Source organism: Dysidea avara, chromosome 15, assembly GCF_963678975.1.
Source record: "Dysidea avara chromosome 15, odDysAvar1.4, whole genome shotgun sequence".
NCBI classification, from domain to species: Eukaryota; Metazoa; Porifera; class Demospongiae; order Dictyoceratida; family Dysideidae; genus Dysidea; species Dysidea avara.
Window position 1 is genome coordinate 6,140,167 of NC_089286.1, and position 21,182 is coordinate 6,161,348.

Below are 21,182 nucleotides of genomic sequence, written 5' to 3' on the forward strand. Positions count from 1 at the left end.
GATTTATAGACCATCGTGGTACAAGCCATTAATACAGTTTGTGGCCTTCGCCATATTAAAGCACGCTCTGTAGACCATGCAAGACAGCCATGTTGGCACTGGCTATTCCCATTTGCTGCCATTCACACGTATCTATAATGCCTCAAACATACTTTTTATCGACTTTACAAACCTTCAGTTATTCGCACTTCATGGCTTGCGCGCGAGCTTGCGCGACCTCACATCTTTTGCTTGCTGAAATACCCTAGGTGTTTACAATGAGAACTCTCTATACTAACTCACTGCTTCTACGCCATTGTCTAAAACACTTAGACACTCACAATAGGCGACTTCGATGATTTAAAAACCATCGGTGACGTCAATAATTACCTCGGCCGTCACCTCAGGTTTTTAAATCCTCGAAGACACCTATTGTGAGTGTCTAACTATTACTTAGAAGCTTCAGGGAATATGTGGATAAAACACCACTGAAGGCAGGGTCACTCTTCAAGGAAAATTTACATTAGTGAGCAATATCTTAGTTATAACACTACGCTTGAAAATCTTTCTGTAGCTAACAATAAACATGTTAGTAAAAAAAAGCACCGTTTAACAAGTAAACCTTAGAGCTGAATTCAGACAAATTGTATTTATAAAGAAAAACAAAGTTGAGACTGTAGCCCAGTAATTGACAGTCAGGGCCGGGCATGCATTGTGTCTGGCTGGTACGAAAGGTAGCTCACGAGCCCCAAAATTGTGTACAAGAGCACTAATATTTAAGTACTTCAAAATATTTAATTAGTATTTCAATGAATATTTTCATCTCCTTATTACCAAGATGTATTTTCATTTCAATGACAGTACACAATAGGATACCAGAAGAACCTTGACAGAAGTGGCACCAACGTACCTTGTACAGCAATCATACTATTTCATTACATAAGGTGCCATTAAAATTACCAATCATATCATGTATGAAGAACAACAGAAAAGAAACACTAAGAGAAGGACCTCTGCAGTCACAACGGAAACTCAGACAATTCCTAGGGAAGCTATCATGCAATGCTACCATGAATCAACATCTTGCACTGTCAACTAAGATAAATGGGACACAAAGGAGGACACACATGAAGCATGCATACTGCAGTATGCCAGTCACGATGTCAAACAGTGAAAAATTAAACCTGTAGCCATAGCTGTTATCGAGTTACACTTGTCTGAAGGCATCAGGCAGTCAGTCAGCAGAAAATTCCACTAAATCAAAATAAAAAAATAGCCAGAAAGACTAATATACAGATAAATACTCTCTATTTATGCAGTAACACTTATGTTAGTGATTGCATTTAGACTAGGTTTGGCCAGTCCATACTTAACAGAGATGGCAAACTCTTCACATATCTACAGAGTTCACTATTTCAATAGTGACACCAATTAGGATTTATCTCCATGTCAAACAACAAGCCACTAATTGATCATGCTTGTCAGTGTGGTACTAAAGACACTCTACTTCATGTAAACCTTTACTGGGTATTAACAAGATAGTTACAACTATTGATATTACAGTTGTATTTTGTTTTCCTTTCATCCTTCTATATTACTAGACCAGCCCTAACCAGGGGAAATACCTTGTCTTTACAGTATTATTTGATGTGAAGTGTAGACTAACATGTGACCTGCTGAGCAGAACCAGGTTAAATACGGGTGCTACATAAAAATTTTATGCAAGCTTTAATTGCTTCAGTGTGTACTAAAACAAAGCTCAAATCAATAAAATCTATACACCACCAGATTCTCCTATTCATTGGTAGTAAGAAAATTTTATTTGCGTTTATATAGTGTGTGGTTTGTAAGATATATGGGCATTTATTTACGATATGGTAGAAATAAAGTTTACCATTGTCATTTAATTGTTGAAATGGCCTTCTCTTTTGTCCACATGGAGATGTACATGGAAAACACTATACCTTGATCAATGTGCCAGTAACTTCATGATGAACAGATTGACCCAAGCCCCATCTTTGTAGCTTGTTGTAGTCGTGAGTTATAATTGATTAAATAAGTGCTTGTATTTTATTATTGATTTATACGTCTTATAGTTTAAGACAAGTGTACACGAAATTAAAAAGGGGCCTAGACACAGGGGTACCAAGATGCTTTAAAGCAGCTACAAGGCAAACACACTAGTGATGTGCAATAATACCAATAGTGTGATAATCGTATCGCAGTGGTTCATTACCGTGATAATAATAGCTTGTGAGCACCAATATTATACCTTCTTACCTCGCCAGAATTACTTGAACAATTACAGCATTCATTTGTTTATTCAATTATGTATTCTAATTGTTTTCTGAGATTAAACTTTGCTGTATTTTGGCAGAACATATATGTATTCGGGTATGAAGGATGTTCCTTTACCCGTATTCATAGAAAATAAGTAAAATTAGTGCTACATTATGTATCTTATCATTTGGATTTACTATCGTGATAACTATCGTATCATGATGCAATTATTGTGATTAATTGATATAGTTGCAAACTTATTATCGCACATCACTAAAACGCACACACACAAAAAAGGAACAAAACACACATGCATACATCAATTATTAGTTAATTAATTAGTTTAACAGATCTGACAGCTCCCAGAGTTCTGAGGAGCGAGCATTGAAAATTCTGTATGAGCAGGATATTGCAATTCTGGCAGCTTGATCAAACAATGGCTTAACAGCTCTGGATGGTAACTTGCGTGCACGAGATACGTTGGTACCTTAAGCAACCAATCTCAATTGTAACAAGCTGCCATGGCCAGCACATTGAAGGTCCAATAATAATGAGCTATAGTGATGCTGTATTGTTGCTGTATAATCCAACTGTCTAGTACTATAACTCCAAGACTATTGAGTATTCATCAGAAACTTAAACCCTTTGTTACTAAAGATTACAGAGAAGTAATAAAATGGAGTTCAAGGAATGTGTGAAAACAGCTGTCAGCTGGTCACATTATAATAATTCATTACCTGTTACTAGGTACAGTAACATCATTCATGGTCATGTAGAGAGACACTGATCTGATGTGTGTACACTTATCTTCCCATTAGACTAAAACTATATATTACACTGCATACCATGTACAGTCAGTTACACACAAGTTCGTTGAAAATGTTGTCAGTGATCTTCATAATAACAGTGATCCTCACTAAGGAACTGGTGATGGCTACTGAGCAGTGTAGTGAGTATCAGTTTAAATCACCTTTCTACCCTGGTGAGTCTTGTGAGGATATCTATAATAAGAATCCTGAATCTCATGAGTGGTCAGGATATTATTGGATCACTAATGGTCCCAGCAGGATGTACTGTGGGATGACTTATACTGGATCATCTTGTGAGGACATCTACAACAATAATCCTGAAACTGGTGACAAGTAGGATACTATCGTATTAATGATGACCAGTGGACATTTTGTAATATGACAGCGATTTCTGCCATAACTATCTTTATCCCCACATGTGCTGGTGTGGGAGGAGGATGGAGAAGAATTGCCAACATTGATATCAGCACAAAAGGTGACTGTCCCAGTGGATGGCGTAAAGACACTTACTTTGGTGTTAGCTTCTGTCGTGTAGTCAATGATTTTGATCACACTTGCTCCTCTACAAACTTCTCCACTGATGGTACAAGTTATCAGAGAGTTTGTGGTAGAGCAAGAGGATACCAGAAAGGTGCATCAACTGCTTTTTATAGCTATTCCATTGGACAGACAATAGATGGCTTCTATACTGAAGGACTATCAATCACTCATGGTTATCCACGTCAACATATCTGGACATTTGCTAATGGACTATATGATGGTCTGGGAGATAGTAATGATCGGTATAACTGTCCATGTGCTCCTGGTTCTGAGTATCCTTCTCCTCCCTTTGTAGGAACTGATTATTACTGTGAATCAGGAACTGCTAATACATGGAATTCTAATGAGTATTACTTCAATGACCCATTGTGGGACGGATCTGGTTGCATCACTAGCAACTGTTGTGACAACCCTACCCAACCATGGTTTTACCGGGATTTAAATGGGACCACCACAGATGATATAGAAGCTAGGATATGTAGAGACCATAGATTTTCTACTGGTTCAACCTTAATTGATCAACTTGAACTCTATATCCAGTAAACACTTTCACATCACAATTGTACATGTGCACATGTAGCAAACTGAGACTGGAACACACCAATTTATTAGAATATGGTAACCATTTTGGTATTAACTGTTCCTACATCACATACATTTCAAGTAGTGCACTCAACTAAGTGGTATCTACACTCCTGCTCTATATCCTACCTATTTCCTTTCAGTAGTAAAGGATACACAGTGAAATCAAGAGGTAAATAAAAAAGACATTATTTAATTCTTGGTGAAACTTTCAAAACATGTTGATGTTTTGAAAAGGTATAGGTGAAGAATGAGAGAAAAAGGTGTCATGAAAAATTTCACAATAAAATAACAAAACACATGTGTATTGAAAAGGTTTTGAACGGAGAAAAAATGTGCATTAACCTTTAAATCCGCATAATCCAGAAAACTGGATTTAAATTAAATAAATGTGCATGTCTTTCTCAAAGCATTGTAACTTTCGAAGTTTCCATCCTATGGCTACACAATTTACATCATTCTACTTGTGATGTAACAAGGTTAAAATGATACCTAGGGTTTTACCCTAATGCCAAATGGTGAAGCCAAAACTAGCCGTGAAAATAACTTTTCGGTAAGGAAACACGCAAACCCTGGTCAATAACTCGATGGTAGTTGCTCCTATCACCTCGACTCACATGAGTAAACCCACAATTGAAATTAAACACGTGTAAGAATTTTGAAATACGGAGATGCAACTCATTGTTCATCGTTTCATAACAAGTAAACCACTCACTGTGTTCATTTAACCTTCTCCAAGTAACCCAGCGAACACACTTTTAATCTACATGTATTTATTTGTAGGCTAACCATTGGTTATGTATAAGGCTGTCAAGCTGTCTGTCTATATCGTCTATCCATCTGCATTCTTTCTTGTCAGATTGTTTAAAAAATTGAGCAGATTATCTGGCAACTTCATTATTACAAAATGAATGTTGACTCTAAACTTGGTGAAATTCTTTCTATAGATGCAAGCATGACCACAAGTAAACTCGGCTTCCCATAGCTTTATAAGCACTTTTTGTTGACAGTACATTGGTATGTGGATTTTTTTCATTTAGTCAACCTTTTAACCCTTAAACCAGCAGAGAACTTTTCAGAAATTCATGTTTACACTTAAGTAGTACATGTATGGCTTCTCTTTCTTCTTGAAATAACACAGAGAAAAGAATTACAGACATTAGGTCTTAACAATAAATACCAAGTACGAAACCCAAATGCTACAAATGATCAACTACAAAACACAACTTTGAAATTTTTAACACTACAGTGTACATTACCTTTCTACACACTGCATTGTGTATTGTGTGTCCATAACAATCAATACACAGTATATATGCAACTGGGCACTGGTAACAGTATTATATTCATTGTCACTTCATTCAGCAATAACAGTGCAACATCTGCTAGTGGTAGCTACCACCAGACAGAGTGGTTACTAAGTTGGTAAGCCATATAGGTCACAATGTCCTACCAAATTCAATTATGGCCAGACAGTAAGCTACCATATATATGGGAATAACTTCATGGATTTTGCGGTTTTTGTCTAAAACTTCGAAAGTTTCCTGAATGCTACTGCTAGCTACCTGTGATGAGAATCTCTATCACAATGTGGACTCCTGCAGCGGCCCAACTTCTTTAGTGGGCCACATCCACTTTTCAGGATTGTGTATCACTGTACGTCAAGCCACACTCACCTATCAGTAAGGTGTGTTACAGCAGTTTGAAGGCATGCATGATGTACATTGTTGTGTGTATATTTATGTGGAGCCACACCCATTCTAATTGATCAGGTTTATGTACACATCATAATTGTCATGAGCCACGCCCACCTATCAGGAATGTGTACAAATGTGCCTTAATGGCTAAGCATTTTGAGCGGGTGATGTCATATTTTTATCCACCACAAAAGTTTAACCATGAATTAGTTCGTTTACTCAAAACTTTCCCCCTATCAAGGTTATCCGTTTGACGTCACACTAAATATTTTCCATAAAATTACAGGTTGTCTTTGTGAATGTGTGAGGTAAGAGTGAGTCACAAACCAAAGAACGCTAGCGAAAATAAGAAAGCTGTGGTGCATTTGTTATGTTATTCATTGCTTAGTAATATCGCTTCGCAGCAGGGTCATTAAACTCCAGCTGCTCGCTGGCTTGTACCGCTAAATTAACCCAGTCCCCTTTATTCCTGCTCTTCAATTGGCTATTAATGTAAGTCACTCACTCAGTGTAGCGATTCTCCCAAGTCTTTCTTCAATTGTGCAAAATTGCAAATAGTTTTAATTTCTTGCATGGGTCCCATTGATTTATGCTTCAAAAACATGGTGGTTAGTAACTGTTACTAACTTAAAATGACATAAACGGATAACTTCTATATGGTAATTTGTCAGAATTTGTCAAGAATGTCACATATTTACCTTGAGTACTGCTTATATAAAGCAAGTTTTGTTTTAGATCATACCCTCCCAGTCAAGATACTAGGAGCTGCTAGCTCAGGACTGTAGCTAAATTCTACACACTACATTTCATAACAAGTCTGTACAGGTAGTTATAAAAGGCAATTTAAATGGGCAATATCAGTATGGACAACTGTCGTGGTCATGAGACAGTCAGGTACATATAATATAGCAGGTAGGTATAGGAAACAAGAAATTTGGTTTCCATGTATTTGTAGTTTGATCGTGCTAACAAAAAATACCCATTTTGAGAAGAACATTTCTTCAGTATAAGACACCTTCCATCCTTCAAGTTGGGAGGTTGGAAGACCACATTACAGCACAATTACCTAATAATTCAAGTTATGGATAATTTGTAGCAATTCTAAATTAATATGAAAAGGTGATTTGTTGCTACACTTACAATGTACACCATATATGGGAACATGTTGAAATCAGTGAGTATGTAGCGGCATAGATAATAGAGTAATAGGGATAGGAAACGCAATAATGTGACGTCACAAAACACGTACATTTCATTGGGCGAACGTAGGTTACGTCACGAACATCTTTGTTACGGGTGAAAAGGGGCGTTGCTAACCGTTTATCGAAAGCTCAGTTAATAATTACAAGTTTCGTCAGAGGAGACAGGTGCTTAATGGATAGCTGGTTAGTTGCACTGTTAGTAATAAGTTTGTTTGGCGTGCGCAGAAACAAGTATAGCTACCAAAATCCGTCGAAAGGTGAAAATTGTGGAAAATTGACAGTATAAACCAGTTTATTTTTACTCTAAAGTAGATTAACCCTAACCATTGTGCCAAATAGGAAACGTACTGTTAACCCGAGGGAACCATGAGTAGCTTGCCTTAAACTAGTTAATTGTTTATGAAAGTTTAAACCACTTAGCGTCTGCTTAGGTACAGTTCAAGCTAATCTGTCTGTTTCCTTTATTAGAAAACCACCCACAAAGTGGAACCGAACATAGGAGAACTTTACTAAAAGAGTGAGTCGTCTAAATTCACCCGATATTGGTGAGACTCTAAATGACATCATTTCAATGTGGCAATATATATTATACGGTGTTGCATAAACAGGGACATAGCCAGAATCCGGATCCTCTGAGCCTATATAGGCCTTTGCATCAATAGACTAATGCCGCATTGGGAAGCGCTGTGAGTGGTACACAGAAATACCCTAATAAAACAGACACTTCTCTCACAGCTATATATGGCTAATCTGCTGACACTATAAATCACTCTCTGATAGCTCAAATAGAATTAATTCATGGAAGAGACCTGTCATTAAAGTCATGTCATGTATATATTGTACATGCACTGGTAACAGTCTGGCTATGGCCCTATGTATCAAATGAGTTGTGATGAATGCATACATATAATTATGCAGGAATGTATTCCACTTGCTAGTTGTTATAGCTGCAGTGGTGGCCAGTGTATGCTAGCCAGTGTTCATGCTGATGCTGCTGTCAGTATAACTAATGTAATGGGAAGAAGACAACTAAAACTATGTAGTAAAAAACATCGGCAACAAATAGCGTACAAGAGACAAGCTAAGGTGAGTTAATTAATACATGTGTATAATGCATGCAAACAATCACTATGTAGTTACAGATAAGCCATGATAGCAGCCAACCAGAGCAGATTCCACAACCTTGTCTAAACACCATTAATAGTGACCTTAGCAGTATAACTCTACCAAGTGGTTGGATACAGATCAGAGGCACACCTAACATTGTGCTATGCCATACCATCTATAACTCTAACAGCAGTGAGGCTGTGCAAACTACAATAACAATATTTGATGACTTGACATGGAAATGTCACTATTATGAAAAAGAGGTTAAAAGCTGTAGCATTTTGTCCTCTCTGCCATCTCATATCTGCAATGTTGATGTTGTCTTAAAAGTAATAAAGAAACTATCAGTAGCACATGTATGTATTGGAAACTGTGATGACAAATTTGAGGAAATAGTAGAACATAGAAAAGGAAAATTTTTAAGCTTATCAGGTGAAACAGCTGCAACAACTGATAGCCATGAAATTGCATTCCAAGATAGAACTATCTCTAACACTATTCGTCATGTAGAATGTGACATATTTGTTGATACAGAAGATGGACAGTGCAAAACATGTAGGAATTATCGGCCAATCTTAAGAGCAATGTACCACCGATATAAGCAGACAGCACTAGCAGAAAATGTGAGCAGTAGTCGTACCAACAGCAAGACCTATACTCTTACAAAATTAAAGGAATGTCAAGCTAGACTGCAGGTGGCAGAGGAGCAACTAGCTAAAGCACAGCAGATATCAGATCAATACATTGAAGTTGATGAAGAGGTGCATAATGACCTTCTCACCATCATAAATGAAAATGCTACAGATATCAACAAAGCTCTGCCAAATAATTCATTCAGTCAACTATTCTGGAAGCAGCAAATAGATGCATTACTTTGCAGTAATTTAAAACAGATGAGATGGCACCCAATGGTGATAAGGTGGTGCCTTTCCATTAAGCTAAGATCACCATCAACATACGAAGCAATGTGTAAGTCTGGGTTGCTAAAGTTGCCATCGCAAAGAACCCTACGAGACTATACTCATGTAATCAAACCATCATCAGGATTTTCGGATGAAGTAGATGAGATGCTTATGAAAGAGGGTAGAATAAATGAAATTGAAGAATGGCAAAAACATGTAGTATTAATATTTGATGAGATGCATATTAAACATTTGGTTTTTGATAAAACTACAGGAGAACTGAAAGGATTTATAAGATTAGGTAACATTAATGATCATCTTTTAAACTTGGAGAGTGCCCTCAGCGATGATTGTGCTAGTCAGATGCCACCACTTGCTAACTCAATGTTAACTTTTATGGTTAGAGGGATTTTTATAGACCTACACTTTCCCTATGCTCAATTTCCATGCAAGAATCTCACCGGTGATCTTCTATATCCTCTTGTGTGGGAGGCTGTTCAGCGTCTGGAGAGTTGTGGATTCAAAGTGCTTGCAACCATCTGTGATGGAGCATCTAGCAATCGTCACTTTATCCATATGCATGGCAACTACAAATCTTCACTAGTATATAAGACTGTAAACCCCTACAGTAATGATACAAATCGTGACCTTTATTTTATGATAGATGTCCCTCATCTTATGAAGACTGCTAGAAACTGCTGGTCTAATCCAAAGAGAAAGTTATGGGTATGCTACTATATATATATTCCTTAGTTATCCTATGTGTAACCTCATTTATCTGAAATTGGAAATAACTGTTCTATTATAGGGTATTTTGAGTGCAGGCATTATGTTATGGCTCCAGCTATGCAACTATTCAGGGGTGTACACAGGAATTCTGAAAAGGGGTTTCCACCACAGCTAAGTGACTGTTATATTAGAGTAGTTTATAATACCTGACTGCTTTATTAGAGTATCTCGATCTTTTCACCAAAATCATAATTCAGAACAAAGCTATAAGTGTTACTATCATGTGAGAAACTATTATTTAACTGTAAAAATGTGTTCTGTTCCATGACAGATCCCAGATTCTGGAAACCTGAAGTTTCAATTTCTTAATATTTCAAGTACTGTGTAAAATCCAAAGGGGTTTCTTGAAACCCCTGGAAACCCCCTCCGTACACCCCTGTTTCTATTGGTATAGCAAAAGATATTATTGTGTTCTATTTTGTAGAATGAAGGAAAGATATTAGCTGGAGCCATCTGAAATATTTGTACTACAATGACCATAACACAGACAAAAAGTCTATCGGTGTGTGTTTATCGAAACTGAAATGTGAACACCTTGAGCTAACATCATTTTCTAAAATGAGAGTGGACTTAGCTGCACAGGTTGTAGTGATGTTACATGTGACTGTGAGGTGATTTGCCGTTTTGTTATAGGTACTGAGTAAATCTGTGTCAGATGCTTTGCTGGAAGTGGGGGGTGAGGAGTTTGAAGGGACTGCAAAATTTTGTGAAATTATGGACAAGTTTTTTGATGCATTAAATGTTACAAATTACACTGAATCTATCACAAACCTGAAGTTCTACAGAAGACCATACAAAAAAATGCCCAAGTTTGAGAGGATGATAGATTCAAAGTTAGTAAATGGTTGGCAATGACAATGGATTAATTACCTTGAATCTTTTGCAGTGGCTTGAAAATGATTTTATTGGGTACTTAAACAAATGGGAGGATAGTGCAAAGTCAAGAACAGGGTTCTCTGAAGGTAAAAAAGTGATGATGACTCTAAGTAGAGAAACATCAGAGGGAATTAGAATAGCAGGTAACTATATAGTACATAATTCATGTCTATTATGCCTTTTCTATACAATGTTTACAGTGAAGTCATTTTGTGAAATGGCACAGTATCTTTTGCAACTTCCAGGAGTGGATAGCTTGTTGTCCAACAGGTTGTGTTGTCAAGATTTACTTGAACAGTTCTTTGGGAAACAGCGACAGCGAGGGGCAACAAATGACAACCCAAACGTCCAACAGTTTGAGTGCAATACATCAGCTATACGGGTTGCCAGCTCTATAGCTCTGGCTCCAGTTCGTGGCAATTGTAGGGGAACCAACTCAAAGAAGCGACCTGGTGAATTGTATGTTGCAAGTGAATTGGAGCTTCCACTTCCAAAGAGACCACGATATAAGAAAATCAAAAAGTTTACATAGTTGATCTGTTCTGTAGTTATACATACAGCAGCAGCTGTATTATGAATTTTATCATGCAGAATGTATACCATAATAATGATAATACACTGTACATTTATTATATTATAATCTTAAGTGATGCTTTTACGTAGGGACTTAGCTTTAGATGTGTTAAGTGAATACAATTGTTTATGTAGTTCCATTACTGATTTAGCAAATGAATAGCATCTAATTGTTATCCACAAGTCAACTATCATTTGTAGTAGTTCCAACCTTGAATCCTCTTGAATATCTTCAAGTTCTTCTGACAGCAGATACCAATAAAAGTATACATCCTCTGATTCTAAGAGTTTCTTAATAGCTCCTTTGCGTAATGGGATGGATTCTGTCTTTAAATTTGCTAGATTGTAAACTTTCTGTGTTTCAATCTCCAGCTGATTAAAAAGAAGATACGCTCCATTACTGACTGGAAAAAGACCACCTCGATTAACTCTTTCTATCCAGGATTTTGTGTATGTTAAAAAATTGTCTGCGTTGGTCTCATCTTCATCTTCACACATACTCCATAAGCATAAAATAAATTCCTCCTTGTGTGGATGGGATGACCTCTCTAGCATTTTTCTCAATGATACAGGGATGTAGCCAGCTATGTATCTGATCACGTTCTCCTCATCTTCAGACAAGACAGTACCTATAGCTTTATCCTCACAACTGGCAGACTCCGTGGCTGTGATAGGATATTCATGCCTAATGATCTTCTCAATTAAATTGCTTAAAACCATTTGCTTGAAAATTGGATCCCTTGATATGCTGTAATATAATGGTTGGGGAAGCGTTTTCCACACTGTCTCCAAATCAACAGAGCTTCTAACCTCATGGAACTTTCTCCAAACACTCTCCCTCCACCCTGGCTTACCTATTTTAGACTGTTTGGCCGAAAAACAGCGCTTCAGCATATCGACCAGCATCTTCGAAAAAAGGCAAGCTTCGTGAGAATGACTTTTAGTCCATGTTAAGAATTCTGTGGAGCATTCATGTACTAGCTGCTTCCTCCTAGAAGTCACAGCTATGGCTTTCGATAGCTCGCCCATGCGGCCTAATGTTTGAGGCAGTATTCCATTCAATGATTCAACAAGCATTAAATAAACAATTGTAGGCCGGAAGGAGTTGTCTGAAGCGTCACTCGCATAGTTTATTCGTTTCTCGCTCATTCCTATGCTACTATTCATCATTCTACAACTAGGTAACTATGGACAATTACGCAATGGACCTACGTCACACGTAACGAAAATAAAACCGGAAATAGCTTGCGTTTCCTATCCCTATTACTCTATTATCTATGGTAGCGGTTAACCATCATAGTGCAAAACATTTGTAATAGCTAGGAGCAATATTTTATGCAAAAACCTAACAAGTTTTGCGAACATATAATCAAAATATTCTAATAGAACAGTCACTAACATTTTAGAAGATGCTTTAAACATTTTGCTGGATTCAAATGACAGTCCTACACACCTAAACAACAATACAATGATATTCTAGAAAATTTAGAGCTCTTTGCTGGAGCTGTTGAGTGTTGACCTGTAAGGCAGTGATTGCTCAGTGAATATCATTGTAAATGTACAAAGACTGAAGAGTAGATGTACTAATAAAATGATACAATTTTCACTCAAGTCAGTCTACATCCCTATTATGCCCTTTAAAACAAAACTCCACAATCGACCATTAAGGATGGCAAACACAAAAAGATATGATATCCATACCGAAACAACTGTGAAATAAGTTATGAAGCATCACCACATCATTAAACTGACTGACATTAACACCATTGCAGCCATTTCTTGGCCACCATCTTTAACTACTAAACCAATCATACAGTACCTCTATAATTTGATGCCCTGTGTCAGATTAGTGAAGATGTTGTGGGATTAATAAGGTAGTACAACGTAGAAAGTCATGGCACAGCAAACAAAGTCAGATTATAAAGGTAATCTGGATTACAGAGGTGTCAGGTTTGATATTTCACTTCACTTTGTAGTTCATTAAATAACACATCAGTAGTAAACATGCAAAGTTTGTAGTCTTTTTGAAACTTTCAGCTCACAGTATGTTTGATACCATCTATAAAATAATTTTAAAACTCAAGTTCATATTCTCAAGATAGAGACAATTCAGCAGAATAGCAATGTCTTTTTTCTCCCTCCACCAAAGCTTCCCTCTACCCCATAAGGTAGTCTCATGTAATCACACTGTTAAGGCAGCTATGTGAGATTGCAGATTGGGGGAGAGGGAGGATAGAAAAATAACAATATTTTTATTAAACATAATTGTCATACTACCTGTTCGAACAGATTGTACAGCAATGATTGCATTACATGACAAGAAAAAATACACGCTGGCAGGTGAGGAGCATAAAAGGAGGTCTTAATAACCACAGTTCAAACTGCTACACAAAAAATTATACAAGTTGTAAACTCATTACTACCTCCTTTTACTGCCATTTGTCATTCATTGGGTAGGGAGAAATACAGTTCAAATCTAACACTTGTCTTGACTGCGTCTTCTAGGCATTGCCTTGTTTCGTCTTAGCATACTTTACTCAAAGATATTCCCCCAACCAAAGCTTCCCTCTACTCCAGAAGTAGTCTCATGTTATCACATTGTTAAGGCAGCTATGTGAAATTGCAAGCAAATAGCAATGAGAAGGAGAGAGGATAGAAAGTGCTAACAACAAAATTCTTATTAAACAATGTCATACTACTTGTTGGAACAGATCATACAGCAATGATTGCATTATGAAACTATACTGGCTGGCTGATGAGACATAGGTGGAGAGCATAAAAAGAGATGTCAACACTTAGTAGAACAATTCAATTGCTAAACAAAATCACGCAAGTTGTAAACTCATTATTACCTCCTTTTACTGGCATTTGTCAGAAATGCCCCTCTTTCAGCGTTGACATGCTGCTATTATGGGACTGGTTTGTCGTTTATTAGATGGAGAGGGACGTGGAAACTTACCTGCTTATTTCCACAGTTACTTGATAATCCAACTCATCACAGATCTCGTCGTCTTCACTCCTGGGACCCAGGTGAACACTTACGTTCTGCAACTTTAGAACACTAGACAGATTTAAGCACAGTTGGCTGGCTACAGCTGCCAATATATGGAATGGCCTTCCAGCTGATATGATTCTGCAAGGAGAAGTTTTTGACTGGCGCACTGTATTAAAGACATTTAGCGCTTTGTGTGTAGCTAACATTTTTATTGTATAAGTATGTATTGTGAAGTTTTGCTATAAAATACAAATCTAACACTTGTCTTGACTGTGTCTTCTAGGTATTACCTTAGCATACTTTAATCAAAGATTTTCACTTAGGCTAAGTGAAAACACCTCGTTGCTGGTGGTAAACACCACATAGCAACATGGTATACAAACACATCACATGTCATTATCAACAATATCAGGGTATCACCCAGTTGTGTATAGCTTGCTGGCAGATTTGTCTAGTAATCAACAAATAATTCCAATAGTTACGGTACCGCTCAAATGTAACGTCATCTTGTGAGAGTGCAAGTGATTAAAAAACAAGCTAATCAAAGGGCGTGGTACCCATTTTGCTTCCGAACATTTATCCCATATCACTTGGAATAAATGCTCACAAGTGAAATGGGTGCCACACCCTTTAATTAGCTCATTTTCTAATACTTGCGTGAGATGACATTACATTTGAGCGGTACTGTATAACAAAGGTGCCACAAGCAAACCATCTGACCATACTTCTAATAGATATGTAGAATTGTTTAAGTAGTTAGTCACAAGTATTGATATTGTAGTGATTCACTATCTTGTTCATTTCTTTCATCCTTCTACATTACTTGACCAGGGGAACTACCTTGTCTTCACTGTTTCCTTTGATGTGTGGTAAACAAATTACCTTTAAATATTGCAATTACCAGGTAGAGCAATATTCATAGCCATGCAGAGATCCCACACATATGTACGTAGGTGTGTACACCTTCCTGTTTGTCGACCACTTAAAAAATAAAACTATATATTGCATTGCATTCTACATGCAGTCAGTTGTGTGCTAGCTTGTTGAAAATGTTTTTGTCAGTGATCTTCATAATAACAGTGATCCTCACTAAGGAACTGGTGATGGCTACTGAGGAGTGTAGTGAGTATCAGTTTAGATCACCGTTCTACCCTGGTGAGTCTTGTGAGGACATCTATAACATGAATCCTGAAAGTCATGACAAGTCAGGATATTATTGGATATTAGATGGCCCTAGAAAAGTATATTGTGGGATGTCTTATACTGGATCATCTTGTGAGGACATCTACAACAATAATCCTGAAACTGGTGACAAGTCAGGATACTATCGTATTAACATCAACCAGTGGACATTTTGTAACATGACAGAAATTACAGTTGCTACTCTTCCCACATGTGCTGGTGTGGGAGGAGGATGGAGAAGAATTGCCAACATGGACATTAGCACAGGAGGTGATTGTCCCAGTGGATGGCGTAAAGACACTCACTCTGGTGTTAGCTTCTGTCGTGTGGTCAGTGATGATTATAACACTTGTTCCTCTACAACCTTCTCCACTAATGGTACAAGTTATCAGAGAGTGTGTGGTAGAGCAAGAGGATACCAGAAAGGATGGTCAGTTGCTTTTACTTTATCTCGTTCACAGACAATAGATGGTTACTATGTTGATGGACTATCAATCACTCATGGTAACCCACGTCAACACATCTGGACATTTGCTAATGGACTATATGATGGTCCGGGAGATGATTTAAATAATTATGATCAATTTAATTGTCCATGTGCTCCTGGTTCACTATACTCTTCTCCTCCCTTTGTAGGAACTAACTATTACTGTGAATCAGGAACTAATAATACATATAGCCATTCTACCTACTACTTTAATGACCCATTGTGGGACGGATCTGGTTGCATCACTAGCAACTGTTGTGACAACCCTACCCAACCATGGTTTTACCGAGAGTTAAATGGGACCACTACAGATGATATAGAAGCTAGGATATGTAGAGAACATGGATTTATCAGTGGTTCTACCTTGATTGATCAACTTGAACTCTATATTCAGTAAACACTTCACATCACAACTGTACATGTACACTTGTAGCAAACTATAGAATATGGTAACCATTTTGGTAGTAATTTCCTACATCACATATATTTCAAGTGAGCCTGTATAGTGCACTCAACTAAGTGGTATCTACACTTCTGCTCTATATCCTACCTATACCTTGTAGTAGCAAAGGATACACAAGAGATAGCTAAGTAGGTGAAGAATGAGAGAAAAGGATGTCATGAAAAACTTTACAGTAAAATAATAAAACACACGTGTATCAAAGTATCAAAAAGTGTATAAAAGGTTGACTAAATGAAAAAAATGCACATACCAACGTACTGTCAACAAAAAGTGCTTATAAGCTATGGGTAAGCTGAGTTTACTTGTGGTCATGCTTGCGGTCTATAGAAAGAATTTCACCAAGTTTAGAGTCAACATTCATTTTGTAATAACAAACTTGGAGTTGCCAGATAATCTGCTCAATTTTAAGCAACCTGACAAAAAAGGAATGTAGATGGATAGACGATATAGGCGGACAGCTATATAACTAATGGTAGTACTGTATGTATGGCTTCTCTTCTTGAAATAACACAGAAAGTCTAACCAACACAAAAATTATGACCACTTGATCTAACATTACCAAGTACAAAACCCAAATGCCTGATCAGCCACAAAAAGCAACTTTTTGATCAACAACTCTGAAAATTTTAACAATACATTACCTTTCTACACACTGTATTGTGCATCCATAACATTCAATATACAGTATGCAAATGGGGACTGGTAACAGTACCGTATAGTCGGAAATTTTTTGAGGGACAAAACGTTTCGTAAATTTTGCGAGCAATGATAGCTTCGTGAAAATATGATCATGAAATGTTTCAGATTTATACACATACTTACCAAATCTGTTTTCTAGACTTTTGTGAATTAAAAAACACAAAAATCAGATTTTACACTGTTTGGCAGAAGTTTGATTCTTCAAAAATTTCCCACTATATGGTATTATATTCATTGTCACTTCATTCAGTGATGACAGTGCGACATCTGCTAGTGGTAGCTGCCACCAGACAGAGTGGTTACCAAGTTGGTAAACCATATAGGCCACAATGTCCTATCAAATTCAGTTACGGCCAGACAATGAGCTACCATATAGGGACTTCGCAGTTTTGTCAAAAACTTTGAAGGTCTGCTGCTGGCTACCTGCGATCAGAATCTCTATCAGAATTGGTTGACTATGTGAAAATTCCTACAGCAATCCAGCCTCTTTTGTAAGCCACGTCCACTTTTCAGGATTATGTATCACTGTACGTCAAGCCACACTCAAATATCATGAAGTGCCGGACAAATAGCTAAGGTAAAGATTTTTAAAACCTTATTTTTCACTAGGAAGGGGGGAAAGAGTTGATGTCCGGCTTCCCCCCATAACACTTGGAATCACCTGACGTCAACAAAATCCTGGGGACTTCATACTTAACAGGAATGGGAAAACTTATTTCACAGTTTTTTTTCAACAGTGATATTTGTAGCCATAAGCAAGTAAGCCATGTTCACAAGCAAACCATCTGAATCATAGCTACAACTAATGATAATTGTAGTGACTCACTACCTTGTTTTGTTCCTTTCATTACTAGACAAAAGGTCTTACAGTTTCCTTATAGAGATACTTCACCAGCCACACATAATATCACACAGTACGGTAGTACTGTTTAAGTAGGGTTTGCATCAAAGTGATACGTGCTGCCAAAAATACCGCCTTTAAAAACCAGCTTAGAAACTTCTTACGCGACAAAAATCACCTTTACAGAATACTATTAGTCCATCTAACATCAAATGTAGCGTTAAAAACAAGAAAACACTTACTGGCGGCCAGATATAGAATCTTTTAAAAATCGTCAAAACTCGAAATTTTGTCTCACTCAGGCTATATCTCAATCTGATTGCTTATCTATTGATGTAAGATCCTTTGCTCAAGGATTATTCCATCCATCACTGGAAGGAATATGGAAAAAGGCAGAAATATTTTGTCATCCAGTGAAAGTCTGGCTCTAGCTCCTGGCCATGGTGCAGAAACAAGAATGGTTAAGAGTACATCTGGCAAGCGACCACATTAATTAGTAAAACCTGGTAAAGGTGGTCGCTTCATTTGTGATGGCAATTGCTTAAATTACAAAGCTCTTGGAATTTGCTCACATGTTGTTGCAACATCTGAGGCTAACAATAAATTGATTGAATTCTCAGGATACTATCACAAGATAAAAAATCCATGACACCATCTAATTCGACTGATACCTCAAGACAACTACCGGCAGAAATATATCATTCATACTCCATGGGATTATGGAGCAGCCCAATTTTCACCACTATACTCCTACTATGCCCATGTCAGTTACTCCCACATTACCTTCTCCAGTGCCATATTCAATGTAAAATTATAGCCCACAGTTTGCAAACATTCAAATGACATCACCTACTAACAATTCTGATTCAACAGGTTCTACCCATCTTTTAGGCTTTGTTTCATCAGGAGCTCATAAGCGCCAAAGGCCCAGTTTATAAGCTCCTGGTTTTATAAATGGAAACATATCTCTCTGTGCTGGATGCCAGCATAAGTACACAAAGCCAACTCAAGCACCTAATAACATTGTCGTTCAACATGAAGAAAGGCGGAGCTACGTTGCTGGAGGAATTCGACAATCTAACTTTGGAAATGCATATTACCACTGTTGTCTATCCTGTATTTGTGCAAGATGGCCTATGTTTCAGGCACATCACTTGAAAGCGTCTGATGAATTTATTCCATTGCTATGTAGCCAGCACAAAGAAATTATTCGAGTGAACTTTGGTTTTGTATTGTAGTTTCTACACAAACGGTAATAGGGACCTTAATATATTGAGTGACAACCTGTAATACTATGTGTCTAGTTTAATAACTGTTGTGTGCAACTTTGCTATATATATAAAAGATCAGATCTATGTGAGGGAAATAACTTCACCATAATAGTATATGAATAAAATAGCAAATTGATATTTCTGTCTGCCCTAAATAGTCATTCCAGTATTCCACTCCACTATTCCATTCCAGTGGAATATTCTAGTGATTTATGTCAGATACATACAAGTTTGATGAAAATGTTGTCAGTGATCTTCATGATATCGGTGATCCTCACTAAGGAACTGGTGATGGCTACTGAGCAATGTAGTGAGTATCACTTTAAATCACCTTTCTACCCTGGTGAGTCTTGTGAGGACATCTATAACATGATTCCTGAAAGTCATGACAAGTCAGGGTATTATTGGATATTAGATGGCCCTAGAAAAGTATATTGTGGGATGTCTTATACTGGATCATCTTGTGAGGACATCTACAACAATAATCCTGAAACTGGTGACAAGTCAGGATACTGTTGTGCTAACATCAACCAGTGGACATTTTGTAACATGACAGAAATTGCAGTTGCTTCTCTTCCCACATGTGCTGGTGTGGGAGGAGGATGGAGAAGAATTGCCAACATGGATATTAGCACAGGAGGTGATTGTCCCAGTGGATAACGTAAAGACACTCACTCTGGTGTTAGCTTCTGTCGTGTGGTCAGTGATGTTCACCCTACAAATAATTGCTCCTCTACAACCTTCTCCACTAATGGTACAAGTTATCAGAGAGTGTGTGGTAGAGCAAGAGGATACCAGAAAGGATGGTCAGTTGCTTTTAACAGATATCATCAAGCAGGACAGACAATAGATGGCTACTATGTTGATGGACTATCAATCACTCATGGTAACCCACGTCAACACATCTGGACATTTGCTAATGGACTATATGATAATCGTTCAACATCAAACAACTGTCCATGTGCTCCTGGTTCTGAGTATCCTTCTCCTCCCTTTGTAGGAACTGTGAATCAGGAAGTATTAACACTAGGAATTTTTCTACCGACTACTTTAATGAACCATTGTGGGACGGATCTGGTTGCATCACTAGCAACTGTTGTGACAACCCTACCCAACCATGAGAGCTACCGAGAGTTAAGTGGGACCACCATAGATAATATGGAAGCTAGGATATATAGAGAAAATATATTTCCTGTTGGCTCTACCTTAATTGATCAACTTGAACTCTATATTCAGTAAACATTTCACATTACAATTGTACGTGTACACTTGTAGCAAACTGAGACTGGCACACACTGTACGCACCAATTTATTAGAATATTGTAATTGTTTTGGTTGCTGACATTAAATGAATGTAGCAATACGTAGATATATGGTACAAGAGGTTTAGATATAACCGTGTGAAAGAGATCTCGTGACCTTCATCCCTCCATCTTTCACAGTGTGACAATTGTGATACTGTATAGTAGGGTTGGGCATTTTTGTCGAAAAATATCATCCAAAACCAGCCTCACTAACAGTCAGACATGGGGCCAAGTACATGAGTACTTATACTTAAGTACACTTTAGTACAAGTTTGAAAGTACTTGTACTTTACTTAAATACTTTCTTAATTACCGCAATGTACTTGTACTTATACTCAAGTACTTTGCCAAGTACTTGAGTACTTAAAGTACTTTTAAGTACTGCAAACATTGTAGTTTGTACACAGTGAGCGTCAATAAAAATAAATTTGATGAAGTTGTAGTTTTCAACCTCTTGGTACTTTGTACAACCTTACTATGTATCATGTAGCCACAAGCAGCTGTTTAATAGGAATTCTGGTTTATATAATAAAAGCAATGCTGTCGTTTAAATTGGGAGTTGAAGAGAATGGTTGACAAAAACCTGAAACTACCTGCTGTCATG

The 21,182-nt window shown here is 37.4% G+C and overlaps 2 protein-coding genes and 1 pseudogene across 2 annotated transcripts; 2 read left to right on the top strand and 1 right to left on the bottom strand.

Moving 5' to 3' along the window:
• LOC136245726 (ran-specific GTPase-activating protein-like) overlaps window positions 1-21,182 on the bottom strand; it is a 69,769-nt pseudogene that overhangs the window by 19,480 nt on the left and 29,107 nt on the right.
• On the top strand, window positions 8,426-10,714 carry LOC136245779 (uncharacterized). The gene is made up of 3 exons (XM_066037252.1): window positions 8,426-9,824; window positions 10,312-10,469; window positions 10,521-10,714. The coding sequence occupies exons 1-2, from the start codon at window positions 8,781-8,783 to the stop codon at window positions 10,342-10,344; spliced, it is 1,077 nt and encodes a 358-aa protein (XP_065893324.1). The 5' UTR covers window positions 8,426-8,780; the 3' UTR covers window positions 10,345-10,469; window positions 10,521-10,714.
• On the top strand, window positions 15,365-16,503 carry LOC136245593 (uncharacterized). The gene is made up of 2 exons (XM_066037095.1): window positions 15,365-15,943; window positions 16,150-16,503. The coding sequence occupies exons 1-2, from the start codon at window positions 15,381-15,383 to the stop codon at window positions 16,154-16,156; spliced, it is 570 nt and encodes a 189-aa protein (XP_065893167.1). The 5' UTR covers window positions 15,365-15,380; the 3' UTR covers window positions 16,157-16,503.